The sequence below is a fragment of the Pavona decussata genome, unplaced genomic scaffold, assembly GCF_977016875.1.
Source record: "Pavona decussata unplaced genomic scaffold, jaPavDecu1.1 SCAFFOLD_124, whole genome shotgun sequence".
Lineage (NCBI taxonomy): Eukaryota > Metazoa > Cnidaria > Anthozoa > Scleractinia > Agariciidae > Pavona > Pavona decussata.
The window spans coordinates 1685001-1703486 of NW_028145538.1; the positions used below are offsets into that span (position 1 = coordinate 1685001).

General features: G+C 39.2%; 4 protein-coding genes across 6 annotated transcripts in view; 3 read left to right on the forward strand and 1 right to left on the reverse strand.

The window, feature by feature from the left end:
* The window catches only part of LOC146469396 (uncharacterized), a 2938-nt gene extending 586 nt beyond the window's left edge, over window positions 1-2352 (forward strand). Inside the window, exon 1 of the mRNA XM_085123272.1 lies at window positions 1-2352. This exon is cut by the window's left edge and continues 586 nt beyond it. Within this exon, the coding sequence (XP_084979398.1) occupies window positions 1-664 (664 nt within the window). The 3' untranslated portion in view covers window positions 665-2352.
* A 696-nt stretch (window positions 2353-3048) lies between these two features.
* On the reverse strand, window positions 3049-4467 carry LOC146469397 (uncharacterized). The gene has a single exon (XM_085123374.1). It carries the CDS (start codon window positions 4465-4467, stop codon window positions 3655-3657), a length of 813 nt encoding a protein of 270 aa, XP_084979500.1. The 3' UTR covers window positions 3049-3654.
* A 678-nt stretch (window positions 4468-5145) lies between these two features.
* Window positions 5146-11046, forward strand: LOC146469398 (uncharacterized). Of its 2 annotated transcripts, XM_085123373.1 has the most exons (3): window positions 5146-5880; window positions 9283-9398; window positions 10037-11046. In XM_085123373.1, the coding sequence occupies exons 1-2, from the start codon at window positions 5146-5148 to the stop codon at window positions 9388-9390; spliced, it is 843 nt and encodes a 280-aa protein (XP_084979499.1). In that variant the 3' UTR covers window positions 9391-9398; window positions 10037-11046. The 2 variants fall into 2 exon arrangements, with proteins under 2 accessions (XP_084979499.1, XP_084979498.1); XM_085123372.1 differs by lacking the exon at window positions 10037-11046 and having other exon boundaries at window positions 9283-9728.
* Window positions 11047-11403: 357 nt separating this feature from the next.
* The window catches only part of LOC146469399 (excitatory amino acid transporter-like), a 56200-nt gene continuing 49117 nt past the window's right edge, over window positions 11404-18486 (forward strand). The window contains exons 1-4 of one of the 2 annotated variants that reach the window (XM_085123439.1): window positions 11404-12300; window positions 16365-16407; window positions 17060-17394; window positions 17749-17982. In XM_085123439.1, the coding sequence (XP_084979565.1) occupies window positions 11813-12300; window positions 16365-16407; window positions 17060-17394; window positions 17749-17982 (1100 nt within the window). In that variant the 5' untranslated portion in view covers window positions 11404-11812. The remainder of the gene's footprint in view (window positions 12301-16364; window positions 16408-17059; window positions 17395-17748; window positions 17983-18486) is intronic. The other variant, XM_085123440.1, reaches the window with a different exon arrangement.

The following is an 18486-nucleotide window of genomic DNA, read 5'->3' on the forward strand; positions in this document are numbered from 1 at the left end:
CTTGAAAGACGAGATAAACATGGCGGGGACATTGGTCGAAGCCGGCAGCTCTTTTCTGATAACTCTCTTGATATTTTGTTGGAGCAAATTTAAGGTCGTAAACTTCATCCTCGTGGTTCCTCGTCTCGCCGTATTTTGGTTCTGGATAGGTTTATTTTCCCTTCAAACTATTTCATCTATCAACATGGATATTCTTTCGGCTCAGTGGATTCTTCTTGGGGTGTGTATATTCTTGGAGAGCGCAACTCTAATTGTGCTCTCCCTCGCTCTAAAATTTATCGAGAAATCAACCGTGAGGTCATGGATTCATAGAACAGTCACCAGCGAACACTGGGCGAGCTATTTGTACTATCTTTACCAGGTAACCTTATGGATGTACTTGTTGCGTAATCTGGCCTTGCTGTTTTATGACATGGCTACTCTAGCGAAGAAGATCGACAGACACGCCAGTCATAAACACATAGACAATATCCTTCTAATCGCAGACGTTACTACAAGAAGCAGTTTTGTCCAGTTTTTCTACGCCCTTATATTTCGTAACTCAAAACGTTCACCAGTCTGCCAAGAACAGCCTCCATCACGTGACCAAATATTTCCAATAGCACGTGGAGAATCCGCTGACAGTGCACAGCCTCTGATAGCTTGGGAACCATACATAAAATGAACTTCTTGCGTTTCCACACTGATTTTGTCAGTAGGGGTCATTCAAGTCCCTGCCCAAAAAATTGGCTTTCATCTGGTCATCTGCGCCTATTTTCATTTGCAAGTTCTTGAAGGTAAACCTCGACTATTGCGACAACAAAGGTAGCTTAAAGTCAAGCGGCCGAACAAGTCTCGGAAGTCTGACAAACACTGAAATAAATGAGCTGTGGAAATGCAAAACGCTTTGAAGAACAAGTCCTGGTACAAACGGTTTGGTAGCTCCTGACTCAATATTTTGGCGTAGAGCATCATGTTGAAGATTTCCATGTCGGCTTGGACGAAAACAAACGTTGAATTCATTGAGAACCAGACTAAAACACGCCAGTCTGGACTGTCTGCCAAGCACCGGCTCCTGAAATCCAGTCAGTTCGAAAACATGCCGAGGAGGGTGATTGACTTCAGACTTCTTTTAACATTGGCTTAAAATTATGCTTTGTGATTTGAAAACTTGCTCTTTTTAGAGTGATGGTATTTTATGCATGTTTTCCGTACGTAATTAATGTCAATCAAGCTTGTCATTTTTGAAACCAATCAAAGACATGTAGGCGGAGCATTAGCTGACGGACAAGAAATAAACAAAAGCTCATTTGAAATTTTTGTTTGTATATTACATGATTTCTCTCACACAAAGTAGGTTATCACATGATTCCACAAATTACACTCGCCCTGCGGGATCGTGCAATTTTGTTAGCCTTTTGAAATTTTACTCGTACTTATTTATTCCAAATTGCACTCGGAATCATGTGATTACCTATACAAACTGCATTATTGGATAATGCTATTCTAGAGTTATGATTCGCTTAGCAACCATTATGGCTATGCTCGAGAAAAAGTAGCCATAATAAAAATAAAGTCAACGAGATCTACATGTAGCAATATTTCATTTCACTCATGGTTGTTGGGTTTGAAATGATTGTTTCTATTTTCTCACATCCAACGCGCCCTCGTGGAATAGTTGTTAATTGAAACATAGTGATCACAAGATGTTGTAGTTGTCAGCAATCCGAATAGTTCCATTTTACCGTTAATCACTGCGATCAGTAACAACTACAAACAGCTTTGCTGCCGATTAAACTTTAGTCATTGTATTATAAAAATGGAACTAAACGTCGTATATGTATCTGATGTTATGTGTACCTTTATTTACAAGTTCGTTTCCAAGAAGAACGTATTCACACTTTAAAAAAGAAAAACAAATATACAGTTTGGGTATGTTCTTAGGACATTTTGCGATATTCCAAGGTAGTTCTCTGGAAAGCAAGCTAAGTTCATAATATGACTTTAGAAGATGAACACTTATATATGACCTTTCATGTGTGTCAAAAAGTATTTCTTTATTTAAAAAGAAAAGCTGTATAAAACTCGTCATAAGGCCTAATTGTTAGCATCAGTTAGAACAATGTCATCTTGATGTTATAATACAAGTGCGAAGTATACACAGCTTTTTTCAAACCCTTCGCGACAGGGAAGCAAACAGGGTTCACATGGTCATAAAAAGCCTTGGAATTTGAAATTTACACTCCACGCATGGTGAACTCATAGAAATTAACAAAAAAAAATTGTTTGGACCATGAAAAAGTCGTGGAATTTCAGATCTTTCCCGTTTGTTTTTTTGCTTTTAGCTGATGGTTGTCCAACCGTTTCCGCTAACTTCCAATAGTTTGTGTTTTTTTGTTTTGTTTTGTTCTGTTTTTGTTTCTGGTTTTCTTTTCGTTTTGTTCGATCGTCGGTGACGTGTAAACGTATTTTTTTTTTTTAATATTTATTGTAAACAGCATTAGCTCTCAAGATGAGCCCTTTGTGCTCTTAGAGCAAATGTTGAAATAGACATTGTTGTTAAATAAAGTGAAGAAATTTAGGAAACTTTCGAGTCAAGCATCAAAACATTCAGCCAGTGCGGCATTTCATTCATTTTCTCACGCATTTTCACCAGTCCTCTTGTCAATTTTGAGGTCATGGAATTGGAACTAAAGTCAAGAAAAAGTTATGACATTTTTTTGCGAACCCTGGCGAGAAAGTATGGGCAGTTTATTGTAAAATTTGCCCAACTCAGCTATGGCTTACTCCGCAAATAAATATTTATGATATTTTAATTTATTTTATGAAACTGACGAACGTAATAATTACTGGCCAAGATTTTAGAGCTACTATATTACCTTCCGCTTTCGGTCGAGTAAGTTCAAGGCTTTGACAACGTTAAACAAGAAAAAGGGCAAGCCCTTCCTTCATTTCACGCCTTTGTGGGCGTGAGATGCAAATTTAGATGCCGTTCAGTCGTGGCAAGTTGTTGATTCATGCGTCCTCTGAAAAAACATGCCTCAAAATTTCATAATATCACCACAGCAATATAAAAATCAAGTTTTAATAGTCATGTCAGTCAATTTTACAGAGATGATCATTTTTTTATAACTGGGTCACACACATTAGTATAAAGGACACAGCATATACAGCAAAGAGAAAAAATAAATTAAAAAAAGTAATTTACATTCATTGTTACTAAAAGTAGATAAAAAAAAGAAATGAAGGAAGAAAAAAATTTTGAATACTATGTTAATTGTGTGAAGTTTGGGACACCCAAATAGCTAATGGAACTAATCGAGTAGGTGCCCCAAAGTAAATAATATGAGCAAAAGGAATATGGTAATAAAAAAGTATTACTTCACGTACTGAAAACTAAAAAAAAAAAACAAAAACGGAACGACGTTTTGGTGACATCTTGGCACCATTATCAAGTAAAGAATGCAACTGTATTTCTAAATTTAATCTAACTGAAAATGAAGCCAATTTTTTGGATAAGGGCCATGGAAAAAGACCCATATTGTTTGTCAGTTATTTAAGCTCTGATGGTTGATTGTTAACAGGTGAGAATGGCCAGGCCAGGCCCCTTTTATACCAGAACTTCCTGTTTTTAAAAATGAAATAGCTCTATGCTGACTGCCCATCAACACAACCTTACGTTATGTAAGGAACCCATGCTGTCAACGCCCGCTGTCTATCGGCGGCGTCGCTAAATGCAATAGGAAATATTTCATCGCGTGACGGATTCTGTTCTTTGCACACTGTGGATAGGTTCGGATTTCTAAATATGGTAGCATAATAGAACTGCACGAAACTGCTTCTGAATGCAATGGTTGCAAGTTTCAGAACATTGTCTATGTGTTTACGAGTAGCGTGTCTGTCAATTCGCTTTGTTAATAAAGCCATGTCATAAAACACTAAGGCCAGATTCCGCAACAAGTACATCCACAGAGTTAAAATATAAAGCCTATACAAATACATCGCCCAATGTTGGCTGGCGACTCTTTTGGTTATCCACGCTTTAACAGTAGATTTGTCAATGAATTTAAGAGCGAGGGAGAGCAAAACAAGTGATGTGTATTCCAGGAGTAAGCACACACCAAGGAAAGCCCACTTGCGCGGTATTATATCCATGTTAACAATTGAGAGCGTCTGGAGGGCAAATAAACCTATCCAGAACCAGAATACAGCCAGACGAGGAACTGCAAGAAATAGGTTTGCCACGTTAAATTTCTCCCAGCAAAATATCAGTAAAATTATGAGAAACGAGCTTCCAGCTTCGACCAATGTCCCGGCCTTGTTAATCTCGTTTTTTAAGTCTTGGGTAAAAACAGCATTTCCACATGTCTCCGTAGTCGTTTCGTTTGTAAGACAGATCATTGCAGGAACAAAGAAGAGAAGGGTGAACGTTAGTCTTGCTAGCCACAGAATAGCGAAAATACAGCCAATGATACACAACACCGCCATCTTGAAACGGTACTCAATTCAGGGTTGTTGTTGTTGAGTTTCCGAGTAAAGTGTCTGCGTCCAGTGGCCGATTTCCAATATCTCAGGATCAATAACTGAAAGGTAATAATTCTGATAATGATGTCTAACGTTTCCTTGATAAAGCAATATGTTTTCGCCGAAACCTCCCTAAAATGTTCGATTTTAGATTTCGCACTTTCATATGATGAGGGTATGAAAAACATTCCGCAAATAAACAGACAAGTTTCCCAGAAAAACCGCAACACTAATGACAACCAGCGAGTTCAATATAATAGGCTCGTTGATATATGAAAATTCAGCTTGACAATGAGGCCACGAGGACACGAACAAAAGAAATTGAACCTCCGACCTCGATATCAAGTTGAATTTTAATATTTCGAAAGCAGCTTATTGACCTGACAGACTGATAAATTCGATTACATTCTTAAATTAGAATATTTTGCTATTTCGGTTTCGCCTCAATATCAAAGAACAAATAATTTTGTTTCGACACAGTGCTGTTTTGTTTTTGTGAATTTATTAGCAAGAATCGAATCGGTTGCATTTTTGTGTCTTTTGTACCCACACTGCCCGGTACCCCACAGCTAGTTCCGAGAAACAGGAGCTAATTAGCAGTGGTGCTTTAATCGACTCAAGACCCTCGGTGTATTCGCTGTAATGTCCTGGATTATAGCATATATTCAAGCCTTCTTTGTAGTCCTGAGATTTATATTCAACCTGTTGAATTTCATCCCAGCCGCGGTTTGTCTCTACTATTCAACTCCAATCGAGAACTGTACGCACAACATACTTGGCCGACAAGACGTCAGCAGCACTATCAACGCGATAGGAACAATATTGGAGGATATTAACTCGCTTCTGCTAATAACAGCCATCTTTTCTTGGAGAATATTCAGTGTCAAGCAATACTTCTGCGCAGTTCTTCGCGTAGGGCATTTCTGGGTTTGGTGTCTGTTCTGTGTTACTAACACTCTTTCAATTCTTTACGTGGACATCGTCCACGGGAAGGATCATACGGGAAAAATAAACGTGCAGGCCGTAGCGCTGATAACAGAAATGATTCTTCTCACGTTGCTAGCTAGCGCGGTCATTTTCATCGAGCACGAAACCTACGTAAACTGGGTGGAAAATCGTTTTCGCAACGAGTCCACGGCACAGCGCTTGTTCAAGCCACTGTTTCGCTTCGTTCTGAGTGCGTACTTCGTTCGAAATCTTGGCTTCTTTCTCTACGACACAGCTTTGGTATCCATGAGTATCTCGCTGTTGAAAGGAGGGAGAGTGCAGGGGTCACGTGACTGGGATAGCCTGCTGTTGTTGTTGAGTGCTGCTTTTCGTGGAAGTTTCACAAAGTTCTTCTTTGAGAGGATGTTCCAAGGTCAACAGCTACCCCAGGTATGGTGATGAAACAATAGCCGAAAAGACCAGACATTCCGTCAGCTAAGACGGAAATCCGCCTTGAAGGGGAAGTATCACGCAAATTTGCTGTCATTTCAAAACCCAAAAATGCTTGTTTGTCAGCAGAAACAACGAAATAATTGTCAAGTTTGTTATGAATTATCACCCCAGTGCAATAAAACCATCGATTAGTGCCTCTGGCCCGGCAGAGAAAGAGCAGGTCGGTATGGATTGAAAATGTTAGACTAATGTTTTTCAAGTTCTCGCATTTTTGTTTCCAAAATGCGCTAGAACAGATTGTTCCTTTCAAGAAATGAGTTGATTTCTTTCCTCTCGTCATTCTAGAATTATTTGGCAGGTGATTGAAGGTCTTATTTCATCATTTTTAACAAAAGATATATAAAAAAACCCATGATACTTCCCCTTTAAAGTAACCGCTGTGGTCTAAATTTAACCCGCCAACATCAACAATAGCCTGCGTCGCAGACAGTCTATCAATCCCTGATATAGTCCGTCTGCGAAACGGCTCCCAAAAGCTTGTTCTGGTATCCCGCAGTTTTGCAGGGATATCTGTAACCATTTCTGATTGGCTTAATTTCTAACGCTTTCTGTGATTGGTCGTTCCTTATTGAGCAATACTCTGCTCTCCAACCGCGATCCTAAAAATACGATTTGTACTTGTTGTTCTTCCCCGGGTTTTCCCTTTGATTGATCGATAGATCGTTTTGAAATATTTTAGCGTTGCAAATAAGAAAATGACGGCTTTTTCTGAAGAAAGTTGGGAACGAGCGTTTAGAGCCGTGGCCCGTGGAAAGAGTATTTGTAGAGTATTGCGTGATTGCTTAATAGGAAAATGTCCAATCAGAGAGCGCGTTAGAAATTAAGCCAATCAGAAATGGTTACAGATATCCGTGCAAACCGGCGGGATACCAGAACAAGCCATTTGGAGCCGTTTCGCAGACGGCCTATATCGAGTTCTCTATAGGTCTTGGGTGACAAGTCCGGCTGCAACGCAGGCTACATCAACAGCGGCTCCCAACAAGAACATTTGAGGGAAATACTTCAAATGTCCTCTGTGTTCCCAGATCGTTTGTGCCGTTTAAAGGAGCACTGTCGCGGAGGGTTTGCTGTATTTTGATCAAAACTACTCAAATATTTAACGTAGAACCTTTTCATGAAATTGTTCGTAGAGCACCGGGAGTAAAATATCAACTGATTTCTTCAATGAGGAACAAACTATAAACCTGTTTTCAACAATTTCTTCAAAATACACAGGAAGAACTTGAAAAAAGTAGCCAATTTTTTCAAGTCGTAATCCATTTTCATCCGCAGCAAAAGAAAACAAATACTAGCTTATCTATACTTGTAAGGCAATTGTTAACAATACTGAACCATTATTTTAACATTTCCATTAATACAAATATGTTTTTACGCTATTCAAAGGCACACTAAAAACTGGTGACACGGTCCCTTTAAAGACGTATTTGTATGAGCTTATACAAATTGTTCTGTTCGGATGCTTTAAAAAGTTTAAGGGAACTGAATTTTATTCCCCAAATTTACTAACTGTTTCACGAAATGCTAGCTGGCCTTTCCTTTTCGCACTTTTAACGACATATTTGCTTCTCCGAAAACGAAAGGAAATAGTTTAAACTTTTCTAGTGTTACAAGATATTAAGCTGACATTTTGCGGAAGAAACCTTTAGATGTCCTTAAAACTAAATCCGAATTTCTGAAGTTATTAAGGCCTTGCGAACTGATATCCACCTTGCCTAGTTCCTAAGGCCTCTCTTTCATCTCGGTCAATCGGTTTCAGATCACGTGGTCCGAGCAAAAAAAAGCGGCTGTTCGTCTCGGATACGTCACCGAAACGAATTGACCGTGAGGACCTGGGAGAAGGCCTTACAGGGACTAAGCAAATATCCACCGAAGTGACTTTGGTTACCCCTGACATCAATAAAGTTTATAACATAGCTAGTAAATTCGTGCAATCAAATTCAATTGCGCGAGCGTGCTTCATATTCCTATTGTGCACGCTGATGACGTCAGCAAACAAATGCCTCGAGAACTCGGTGAGCGACTTTCTCCATTTTGCATTAAAAAACGGGAGAAATCTTCAGCAAAACGTTTAACTACAGATGACAACAAGGGAACCAGCTGATGAAGAAGCTCTTCCCACTTTTTCTTTGGGATTGGAGTTTTTAACTCCCGAAAAAAACCTAAAGAAAAGGAAAAAAGAGAACAAGGCCCGTGACATCGTGTCTCGCAAAACTATTAATTTTCAGGCGCCAATTTCGCTTTCTCAGAGGGAAAAGACACCTTTTCGAAACGATAAACTGAAAGAAAGACTGCTAAGGAATACTCGATAGTTTTAAAAGCGGAAATTCGATAATTAACGGCGAAGAAATTGTGCTTCAAGGAGATATTGTTGTTTTATCCAGCCGACGATCAGCAAGAGGACATTTCAGATCATTATTTACTGATTATACGCCACGAACTTTCTTGGTAACGTTCGAGTACTTGTGGGAATTCAATTCACAAGAAATTAAAGGTTTGATTGTGAATTTGTACTTAAATACTTTTCTAATTGAAAGCTTCTTCGTATTCCTAACAGTTTTGTTGCGAAATTTTTGAAAACCGTGCACACGGTTCGATAAATTCACTTCAAAATGGACTTGCAGTTCCTTCAAATCACTTGCGCGTTCATCGTCTCGGATTAAAAATTGTACGCCTTTGCTTCTTAGAACAAAGACTTAATTGAGTAGATTTTTCATTTAGGGAAGCTTCAGTTGTCTGTTTTCTTTCTATTTTCATTCTTGAGACGTGACAACTGCGTAAATCTTGCGTAAACAAACCGACATGTCCTCGCAAGCGGAAAGAATTCTCCCATGTAACGCGAGGATCAAATTTTCAAGTTTGTTTTTTGGAAAATTTTTAATTGGCAACCAGTGTATTGTATTCCATAATTAGAAACTTTAACTACTGTAGACTAAAGGGGTGTTGGGAAGTTTGCAGAGCACTCAAGAAGCTAGAGTTGCTCTCGGCTACGCCTCGAGCAACTCTTACGCATCTTTCGTGCTCTCCAAACTTCCCGCGTGCTTCATATCTCGATGAAGCACGCTGACGCATGAATCAATTGTTAATTCATACAGGGAAGTTCAGCCCACGGCTTCCTAACCTCACCCTTTCACGTACGAAATTTGAATGGTACATAAAACCAAACTTGTGCTCCTTTCCCACACTTTTACTGACATGGCCCAACTGTTGCTTTTTTATAGGTACAGCAAGACCTCCTTTTGAAAATGTTCTGGCAGGCATTTCTGCTTAAAAAGTATAAAAAATATATTGAGAAGGCAAAAAGATTTTTTATGTTGATCAGGTTTTTAATTGTTTTCATAGGTATGCGAAAAAGAAGAAGTACGGAGGCCTTTATTGGGATATGACATACAAAGGCAGCTCAGAGACTGTCGCTTGATTGAAGCCAGTTCGGAGCAGAGTATAGCCTGAACTTTTTTGTATGTTGGGACTTTGTCTTGTTTTGTCTTGTCTTGTTTTCAACCTTTTTTTATATGTAAATAATTGAGAATGTGGTGATTTGTTCTGACATTGTCATGTACTGTCATTGTTTCGAAAACGTCGTTTTTCGTATGTTCCTTAACTAATAATAATAATTGATAATAATGTATTACTTATATCGCGCAAATTAACGTGAGAAATATGATCAAATGCGCGTTACAATAACTAAATTCAATATTCACAAAAGCAGGCGTAATAACAACTAAAATTGAAGTTATGGTCTGATTCGTGGAATGTATAATATTGTGAATAAAAAGCTAAGAACTGAAGTTGAAACGGTATTATCGCCCACACGTGCGCTAAATGTTCATTGTATTATTAATTTCTGCAGTATTAAAACGTAAAGATGCGTTAAAAAACTGTCTAGGTGGAGCACAAAGACGTAGCCTATGCAAAGTCTGCTTAAAATGGCTGCATTAAAAAATGTACGGGTATTAAAATGCGCAGTCCTAAAAGAAAACATAAAAAGGAATAAAATTTCAAAAAATACTTCTGTTCTAAAAAAAAAAAACCCGGTCAACGTCAATATTTGTTCATTACGTAAAAAATACTAAATAGCGTTTGCTACGTTTTTCAGAGAAAAAAAGAAATCCGGTTTCTAGACGGGACTTTAACGCTACGTTGACAGTACTTGAGATCACTGATTTTTGCATCTTCAGCAGAACGTTCCGTCCTTTATCTCCAAGTAACGTCCGCACTGATGTGTGAAGCTCCTTCTACCAGCCTCCCAGTACGTCAATTACGGCGTTAAACTTTTCAACATTGTAACCTTATCATTATTAACTCTTCGTTACTTTACTATATTTACATTAAGTTTTAACCTTGTCAATTTTTTTTTTATATTTTTATTGTACTTTATTTTAAAGAGAATCAGGGAGTACTTCTTACAATAATGCAATTTTAATGCAACCTCATCTATTATTTTCGCGTGTATATGTTACTATTTATTGTAATTGTAATGCGCAATATATCATATTATACATGTTTTTTGCGCACTATAAAAAACTTTTAAAAAACTTCCACTTCGGAACGTGGTTTGATACTCTCCATGCGTTGCCTGAGGAGTCGAGTCGAGGCATGCCTCGACTCCGCACACGCACCGGAAATTACCTATCCTCCCCTCCCTCAACAACACCCACCCCTCCCCCCTCTGCCCCTTTATCAACATTTGACGATCACTGCAGAAGCAATCTTTTCTTTATCTTGGTGTCTTTTGTTCATTGTAAAATTGTTATATTTGACTGCTTGATCCTCCCCGTGGAGTTTCATTGTATTCTCTGTGTTGGTTGAACACAGCACGAGGTCATTTTCGTTCTTGAATAAAAACTAACAAACTTGAAACAAAAAATTATATTTAAATGCGTTTTTTTTATCGTCGTTATTTGTACCTCAGAGAGGGGGTTTTCGCATGAAGGTCAATCCAAGCTACAGTTTGATTCATAAGAGTAACACTAGAAACATGTTTAATATTGTAGGTAATGTTTAGCACTTCCACTTTCCGTGTAAGGTTGATGTTACCCGATACTTGCTATTTTTTGCGACGATTCAATTTACGCAACATACGGTGGGGACAATTTTTAAGAGAACATTTGTTCCAGCAATGTATTGCAAGTTTTGAAGAAAGACAAACAAACTTGCCATGCTTTGCTGTAACGAATTGCTTCGTTAAAAGTTATCGCGCGCTATGTTAAACGATAACTGTTCAGTTATTGGGTAAAAACCAATTTGGGTGTTGTTCCAAGCGTTAGCATATACCGAGCGAAGTCACTTCGCATTTTGGGAAAAAATGATGAAACACAAAAAGAAAGGAGTTATTTCGCCTTTTTCTGAAGCTTAAAAGGCAAAAATGCTAACAGTTGTGAAGGTATATTATTTCCAAAATCCCTGAAAATAAAGGATTAAGCCACGTGCCATCAATTAAGAGAAAACTGTTAACGGGCTTTTCTCAGAAATAGAAAACAATACTTTCACTCGTTTGCCACAAGGGAGCTCGAGTTCTCTTGTTTGCAATAGATTTAAGGTTGTTTTGAAAGTATTCCTTAACAATGAATTTTCTAACAATTGGCGACATTAATGACTTCAGGAGTTTGTTTTGAACACACGTGTCTTTAGGTCACGGTTACCGGTTTAAAATTTTAATGAACAACCCACGGATAGTGACATAAAGACCTCAAACCGCGTATTTAATATAAAAATCACGAAAGTTAAATCTTTCCCAGCTGGATTCAAAGAAAGTCGAGAAAAAAAAATTTGTTAACTACCAAGCACATCCCTGGAAGCCTTATGAACGCGTGAAGATATTCAAGGCGAAAGTCGAGACTAACGCGATCACTTGAAAACGCCTTCCAACGTTATGAAGCGCAAAGTAGACGAAGCCGCAATGCCCGGCAAGTGCTGCTCTTGTTGGGTAAAAATCTGGCGCGTTTTGAAGCAGGACATCCTGCTTTTCATGATCGTAATTGGTGTGTTCGTCGGCTTCGTAATCGGAGCCGCGGCGAATCCTTCCGTCAACGACATCGTGGATCCGGAGAAAAAGGCAACCACTATCATGTTGATCGGTTTTCCGGGCGAGCTGTTCATGAATATGCTGAAGATGTTAATCCTGCCCTTAATCGTAGCCAGCCTGATTTGCGCGCTTGCAACTCTGGATTCAAAGGCGACCGGCAAAATTGGAAGACGCACCGTGTTGTACTATCTAGCCACGACTCTTCTGGCTGTTGTCCTTGGAATAGTTCTTGTCGTTACTATCCGCCCTGGTGAATCTGGGAGCAAGGGCGAGACGGAAGACGAAAGGATTTCTAAGCCACGTCGCAATTTGGATTCATTCCTTGATTTGATAAGGTAACACATTTTCTAACTCTTTCACTACCTTTATATAAGCAACCAAAAAAATACACTTTCGAATTTCGTGTTTCAAAGCACTATTGCTACTCAAACCGACGTACTGCTCAATAGCTTTCATTTGCCACACAGACTAAAAATTCATAACCTCATTGTACAGGTTAACAAACAGCTGAAAATGAAGAATAATGCTCCTCAGTAGCTTTAATTTGAATTTTATCTTCATCCCAAAAGTTTAAATAATTTGTTTTTACACTGCAAAAACCTTCGAAAACAAATTTACAACGAGTTTTTAAAAAAGGCGTTGTATACATTTGGTATAGCAAAGTTGAAATTTTAATTAAGGTTTTCAAAAACTTTGCAAAAACAACTCCTTGGTTTTTTTTATTGCCGCCATGTCATGTTTAAAGTCCTTGTTCGGTTAATTAAGCAATGTTGTTTTGAATAAACGAGGGCTAAGTGTTTACAACCAAAATCCTGGTAACAATGTTTCGTTAACGTTAGAACTATTAAAATTAAAAATTGTTCCAGCTGATGAAGTCAACGCTAATTGAGCAAACTTCGAAGTACATATAGAACCGTCCTCCAGGAGTTTTTCATAAAGTAATTTTTAATGATGTGTTTGTAGTTCTTTCTTGTCAGGGGAACTCTGGCTCAAGCTGTTTCACATCTGTCACTCGCGCTTTTTTTCACACAATTATAGCATCAAAAGCTAAAATGTTTATTGTTTTTATCATTGAAAAATAGATCTGAATTCACAATTTTGGTAAAAAGTTAAAAGTTAAACAGAAAACACGACACACTGCTCACTCAAAGCGCAATATCGCCGTAGCCTATTTGAAAGTTCTGAAACATTATAATTTTGGCAGATTTCTAATCTTAACTTCTTTCCTTGAAAACAAAATTCTGAGAACAAACAATAATTTTGCTTTTATTTGCACAACATTGTCTCGTCTCGCTAGGAGATTGTAATATTCCTTTAAATGTAGAGCAAGTCATTAGTTTTTCAAATCTTCGACATCCTATATAGCTATTACTCAGGTCCCCAGGGAGGGGGGGGGGGGGGTACAATTCCGAATTTTTGGTGGGGTTCGCCGGTGTGCGGCTCGGTACTCCAAACCCTGACCCTGTTTCAGAACAAAATATGTAATTTTCTGGTACCGTTTTTCAGACCTGGGGCCCATTTCTCGAAAGTCCCGGTAAGTTATCGGGCCCGATAAGTATATTTTTAAATGTTTTTTCGCCGATTACACAATGATTAGAGACGTGATACTTGGCCAATGTTTTCATAGAATTATAAGGTTTTAAAATTTATATTCAAAGCTAACAAAAATGGACTTCTGCTAAGAAACATTTATCACCAAAGACACTTATCGGGCCCGATAAGTTACCGGGACGTTCGAGAAACGGGCCCCTGGCCTCAAAAATTCGCACTTATTTTCAGACCTGGGCCCCGTTTCTCGAAAGTCTCGGTAACTTACCGGGCTCGATAAGTATATTGTTTTTTTTTTCACCGATTACACAGTGATTAGAGACAAGGTACTTGGCCAATGTTTTCATAGAATTATAAGATTTTAAAATTTAGTATTCAAAGCTAACAAAAATTGACTTGTGTTAAGCAACATTTATCACCAAAGACACTTATCGGTGATATGTTACCGGGACTTTAGAGAAACGGGCCCCTGGTCTCTTAAATCCAAACCCGTTTCTGTACAATCCACTATTCCCATTTTCAGACTTTCAGATCATAATGGTTAAAATATATATCCCGTAAAAACCAGTATCTGTGTTTGTAAGGACCACCATTTTTGGGACCTTATCGCATCCCCTCCTGTTTGAAATTGTAACGCCATTGCCTTAGGGTTAATTTCTGAGATCCTCAAGAAGAAAGGCTGTGCCCTTCGAAATATTGGAAAATATATTTTTCCTAACCGTAAAATTAGCTTTGCTCTTTTTTGCAAAATACATCCCCTATTTCAGATCAAAAAGGCTAAAAAAACACATCATACCCTTTGGAGCCGCACATACCTATATAGCTTAAAAAGGGGAGTACCTCTCTTCCCGGGTATTATCTGACATTTCATCGTATGTTCCTATGATGCTAATTGTTATGGCTGTTGGACAGGGTTTCATTTTGGCGCTATTTATGTCTTTTCTTTTCTTTTTTTTTCATTTTTTTTGTAACCCCCAGATGCAGTTTAGTGAGTGAGTGAGTGGTGAGTGAGTGAGTGAGTGAGTGAGTGAGTGAGTGAGTGAGTGAGTGAGTGAGTGAGTGAGTGAGTGAGTGAGTGAGTGGTGAGTGAGTGAGTAAGGGAGTGAGTGAGTGAGTGAGTGAGTGAGTGAGTGAGTGAGTGAGTGAGTGAGTGAGTGACGGAGTGAGTGAGTGAGTGAGTGAGTGAGTGAGTGAGTGAGTGAGTGAGTGAGTGAGTGAGTGAGTCAGTGAGTGAGTGAGTCAGTGAGTGAGTGAGTCAGTGCGTGAGTGAGTGAGGGAGTTTCAGTTAATTTATTTTTTATTATTATTAATTTTTTTTATGTTTCTTGTAGTACTGTTTATGACTACCATACATCGTGATTCTCAGCTTCTGAGTCTGTGGATAAAATCCGCAAGAGCTGTCATTCATTTAAGAATTGGTTCATGCTTAGCGTGGACATATCGAGTTATGAATACACGCGTGCAGTTTGGAGAGCGAAGGGTAAGACTTGCTCGAGGCGTAGCCGAGAGCAAATCGTCTTGAGTGCTCTCCAAACTTCCCAGGTGCATCCATAACTTGTTATACGCACAGCTAAAAGCATGAACCAATTCTTTTATAACATAGTAAAAATAAAGTAAACGATTCGTGAAAACAGGTTTTGTTCCTGATGAATCACAAAATTCTCTGTACAAAAAAAGTGGTTTCTCATTTCGGTTTAATCTTAACGTCTCATTAAATTTCGACAAGCTCTTATAAATATACATTTTCATGGTGTTGTCTCTCTGTACAAAGTTTTTTATAACATAGCGCGCGCATGCTTCCCCATCTGACTTGCACACGTCATCGGATGGACGCGCACGGCCGTGCGTATGTTGAGTAATGTACCATGATGACGCCAATAGGAATTAGATTAGGATGCACGTGCGCTATGTTATAATATGCTGTGCAAGGTAGTTCTTACTTTTGTGTCAGAGGAGTTTCTAAAGTGTGACCATTCAACTGAAAATCAGTTAGCAGGACTTTCCTGTGGTGCTGTTCTCTAACTTTTGAGTGTGGGGCTGAAATCCTAAAGTGCGACCATACAAACGAAAGCCACCAAGCAGTACTTTTCTGTGGTGCTGTTTATTATGCTGTACAAGGAGTTTCTAACTTTTGAGTCTGTGGATGAAATCCTAAAGTGTGACCATACAAATGAAAGCCACCAAGCAGTACTTTTCTGTGGTGCTGTTTATTATGCTGTACAAGGAGTTTCTAACTTTTGAGTTTGTGGATGAAATCCTAAAGTGTGACCATTCAAATGAAAGCTACTGAGCAGCACTTGCCTGTGGTGCTGTTTATTATGCTGTACAAGGGGTTTCTACCTTTGAGTTTGTGGATGAAATCCTAAAGTGTGCCATACAAACGAAAGCTACTGAGCTCTTTGTCATTTTTCTGTTCTTTTTTTTAACCCCAAGCAATTCTTGGGGATATTGGTGGGTGAGAAGATTGTCCTTTTCCAGTTTCAGTTATATTTATCCACTCCCGGATATATTCGGACAATGAGATGAAATCAAAGAAGGCCAGTGAAATGAATAAATTGAGGGTAATCTTAAATGAGGATGCCAACATCACAAAGGTGAATGATGTATTATTCTCGAAAGTGACGCAGGCATACTCGGATTTCTATTATCCGAGTATGCCTGCTTCACTTTCTAGAATAATACATCATTCTCATTCATTCAACAGGCTGGAAATAGACCATCACATTTATTTCACAACAAAATTGGTTTACAGAAGGGTCCTCTTAAAAGAAAGGAAACAATGTTTCAAGCTTGTAAATGAAAGGATGAAACAAAAAAGAAAACAACGTTTTTAATCCTTTTTTCGCTGCAGGAGCTGTTTCCCAAAGAATATTGTCGAAGCAACTTTCAGGCAGGTATAAAATACTACACAACTGTTCATTCTCGTTTAGAATTAGGAACCATTTTACATATTTCAGCCATCAACTGTATCAGTCAGTCAGTCCGTCAGTCAGTCAGTCAGTCAGTCAGTCAGTCAGTCAGTCAGACAAACCAGCCAACCACCCAGGCAGGCAGGCAGGCAGGCAGGCAGGCAGGTAGGCAGTCAGTCAGACAAACCTGCCAACCACCCAGGCAGGCAGGCAGGCTGCCACGTCAGTCAGTCAGTCAGTCAGTCAGTCAGTCAGACAAACCAGCCAACCACTCAGTCAGGCAGTTAGTCGATCAGTCGGTCAGTCCGTCAGACCCAGTCACTCAATTAGGTAGCCGCATTTTAGTCAGTCAGCTGGTGAAACTCTTCAACAGTTGGCCAATTAATCAGTCAGGTGGTTGATCGGTATCGATCAGCTGACCAGTCAGTCCGAAAGTCAAACTGTAGAATCGTCAGCCATGATCGATTCATTCATCTAGTTAGTTAGTCAGTCAGTCAGTCAGTCAATCAGTCAGTCAGTCAGTCAGTCAGTCAGTCAGTCAGTCAGACAGTCAGTCAGTCAGCCAGTCAGTCAGTCAGTCAGTCAGTCAGTCAATCAGTCATTCAATACGTTTATTACCCTATTAATTCTTCATCAGAAAGAAACAAAGTACAAGTCGCTTCCAGCCAAGATTGAGTACTTCAACAAAACGGTTGACGTCACCATAACTGACCCAAACGAAACTACGATTGTGTACAACAATGGCACTCATAACTACACCACCATCACAAGCGTCGTCTACGCTGCTTCAAAGACCGTTCCAGACGGTCAACAGATTGCTGGTGAAGGTGGGATGAATGTTCTCGGCTTGGTGATGTTCTCGATTGTGTTCGGGATTGTTCTTGGTAGGATGGGTGACAAGGGGACACCGTTGAAAGCTTTCTTTGAGACTTTGAACGAGGTTGTGATGAACATGGTCTCCTTGGTAATGTGGTAGGTCTTTTATTGATCAGTGTGGCAATCCAAAACGAGGCCATTTGTGTTTGCCTTTAAGCACTCCAATTTAAAAGCAACGGGGACTTCAGCTACGAAACACAAAGTGTTGCGTGCAAAGTTCATAGTGTACCAATAAGCACATAGAAAGCAATAGTTTTTGCGAATTTCGTCCCTGTACTAACAACATTGTGTATGTTAGGTTTAAGTTTTTAGAACTTTCCTGTGCGTTTTTATGAGCGTTTGTAAGGTTTTCATACGCTAAGAATTATGGGTAAATGCACCAGACGCCATCTTTGCTAGTATGGTGGATTCTCTCTGTTCTGATAAAGAGCAATGCAATTTTTCCCCCAGGTACTCCCCCATAGGAATCTGTAGCATGATCGCTGCCAAGTTGGCCGCCATGGATGACATACTGGAAGCGCTGAGGCTGGTGGGAATGTTTATGGTGACGGTCATTGTGGGTCTGTTGATCCATGTGCTCATTGTGCTGCCTATTATTTACGTGGCCATAACACGTAAAAACCCTTACAGGTTTATGAAGGGCATGCGTGAAGCAATGGTAACCGCTTTCGGCACAGACTCGAGGTTAGTGAACAGATCGTGGGCTCTCGAGCACGTCACTGAAGAAACAAAATCTATTTATTCTATTATTTTACCGTGCAGAATAATGTTTTGATCGGAAGTTTTGCTTTATATATGCTGAAGAAAGAATTGAATTTTCTCGAGTACTATGTGAAAAGTAGTGTGAACATAATTCACCGGCCGAATTTCGCTTTCGTTCACGCGAAATTTTATCGAAATTTTACGACATTTCGCCTCGTCTGAAAATGACATTTTGTTGTGCTAAACGAACGTTCGCTTAAATATGGGCGACATTAATAAGTCAAAGGAGACGTCATGCAAGAGTTCACACTTGAGAATGATTCACACTGATGTTTTTGTTGACGGTGGAAACACATCCTCCAGTTTCTTCAAGCAATTAATTATTGTCCAATTAACATCAAGTCGCTTGTCACAAACTGTTATCCCACACCAGCGGAAACAGGTTGTTTTGACATTTTCTTACTGCCAAACTCTATTGTTGAATAG

What these genes read in the sequence shown, in the direction of transcription:
- LOC146469397 (XM_085123374.1), bottom strand. Translation starts at nt 4,467, where the DNA reads ATGGCGGTGTTGTGTATCATTGGCTGTATTTTCGCTATTCTGTGGCTA.
- LOC146469398 (XM_085123373.1), top strand. Translation starts at nt 5,146, where the DNA reads ATGTCCTGGATTATAGCATATATTCAAGCCTTCTTTGTAGTCCTGAGA. An exon ending in AAGGTCAACAGCTACCCCAG is followed by an intron (nt 5,881 to 9,282) that starts GTATGGTGATGA and finishes TTGTTTTCATAG; the next exon opens with GTATGCGAAAAAGAAGAAGT.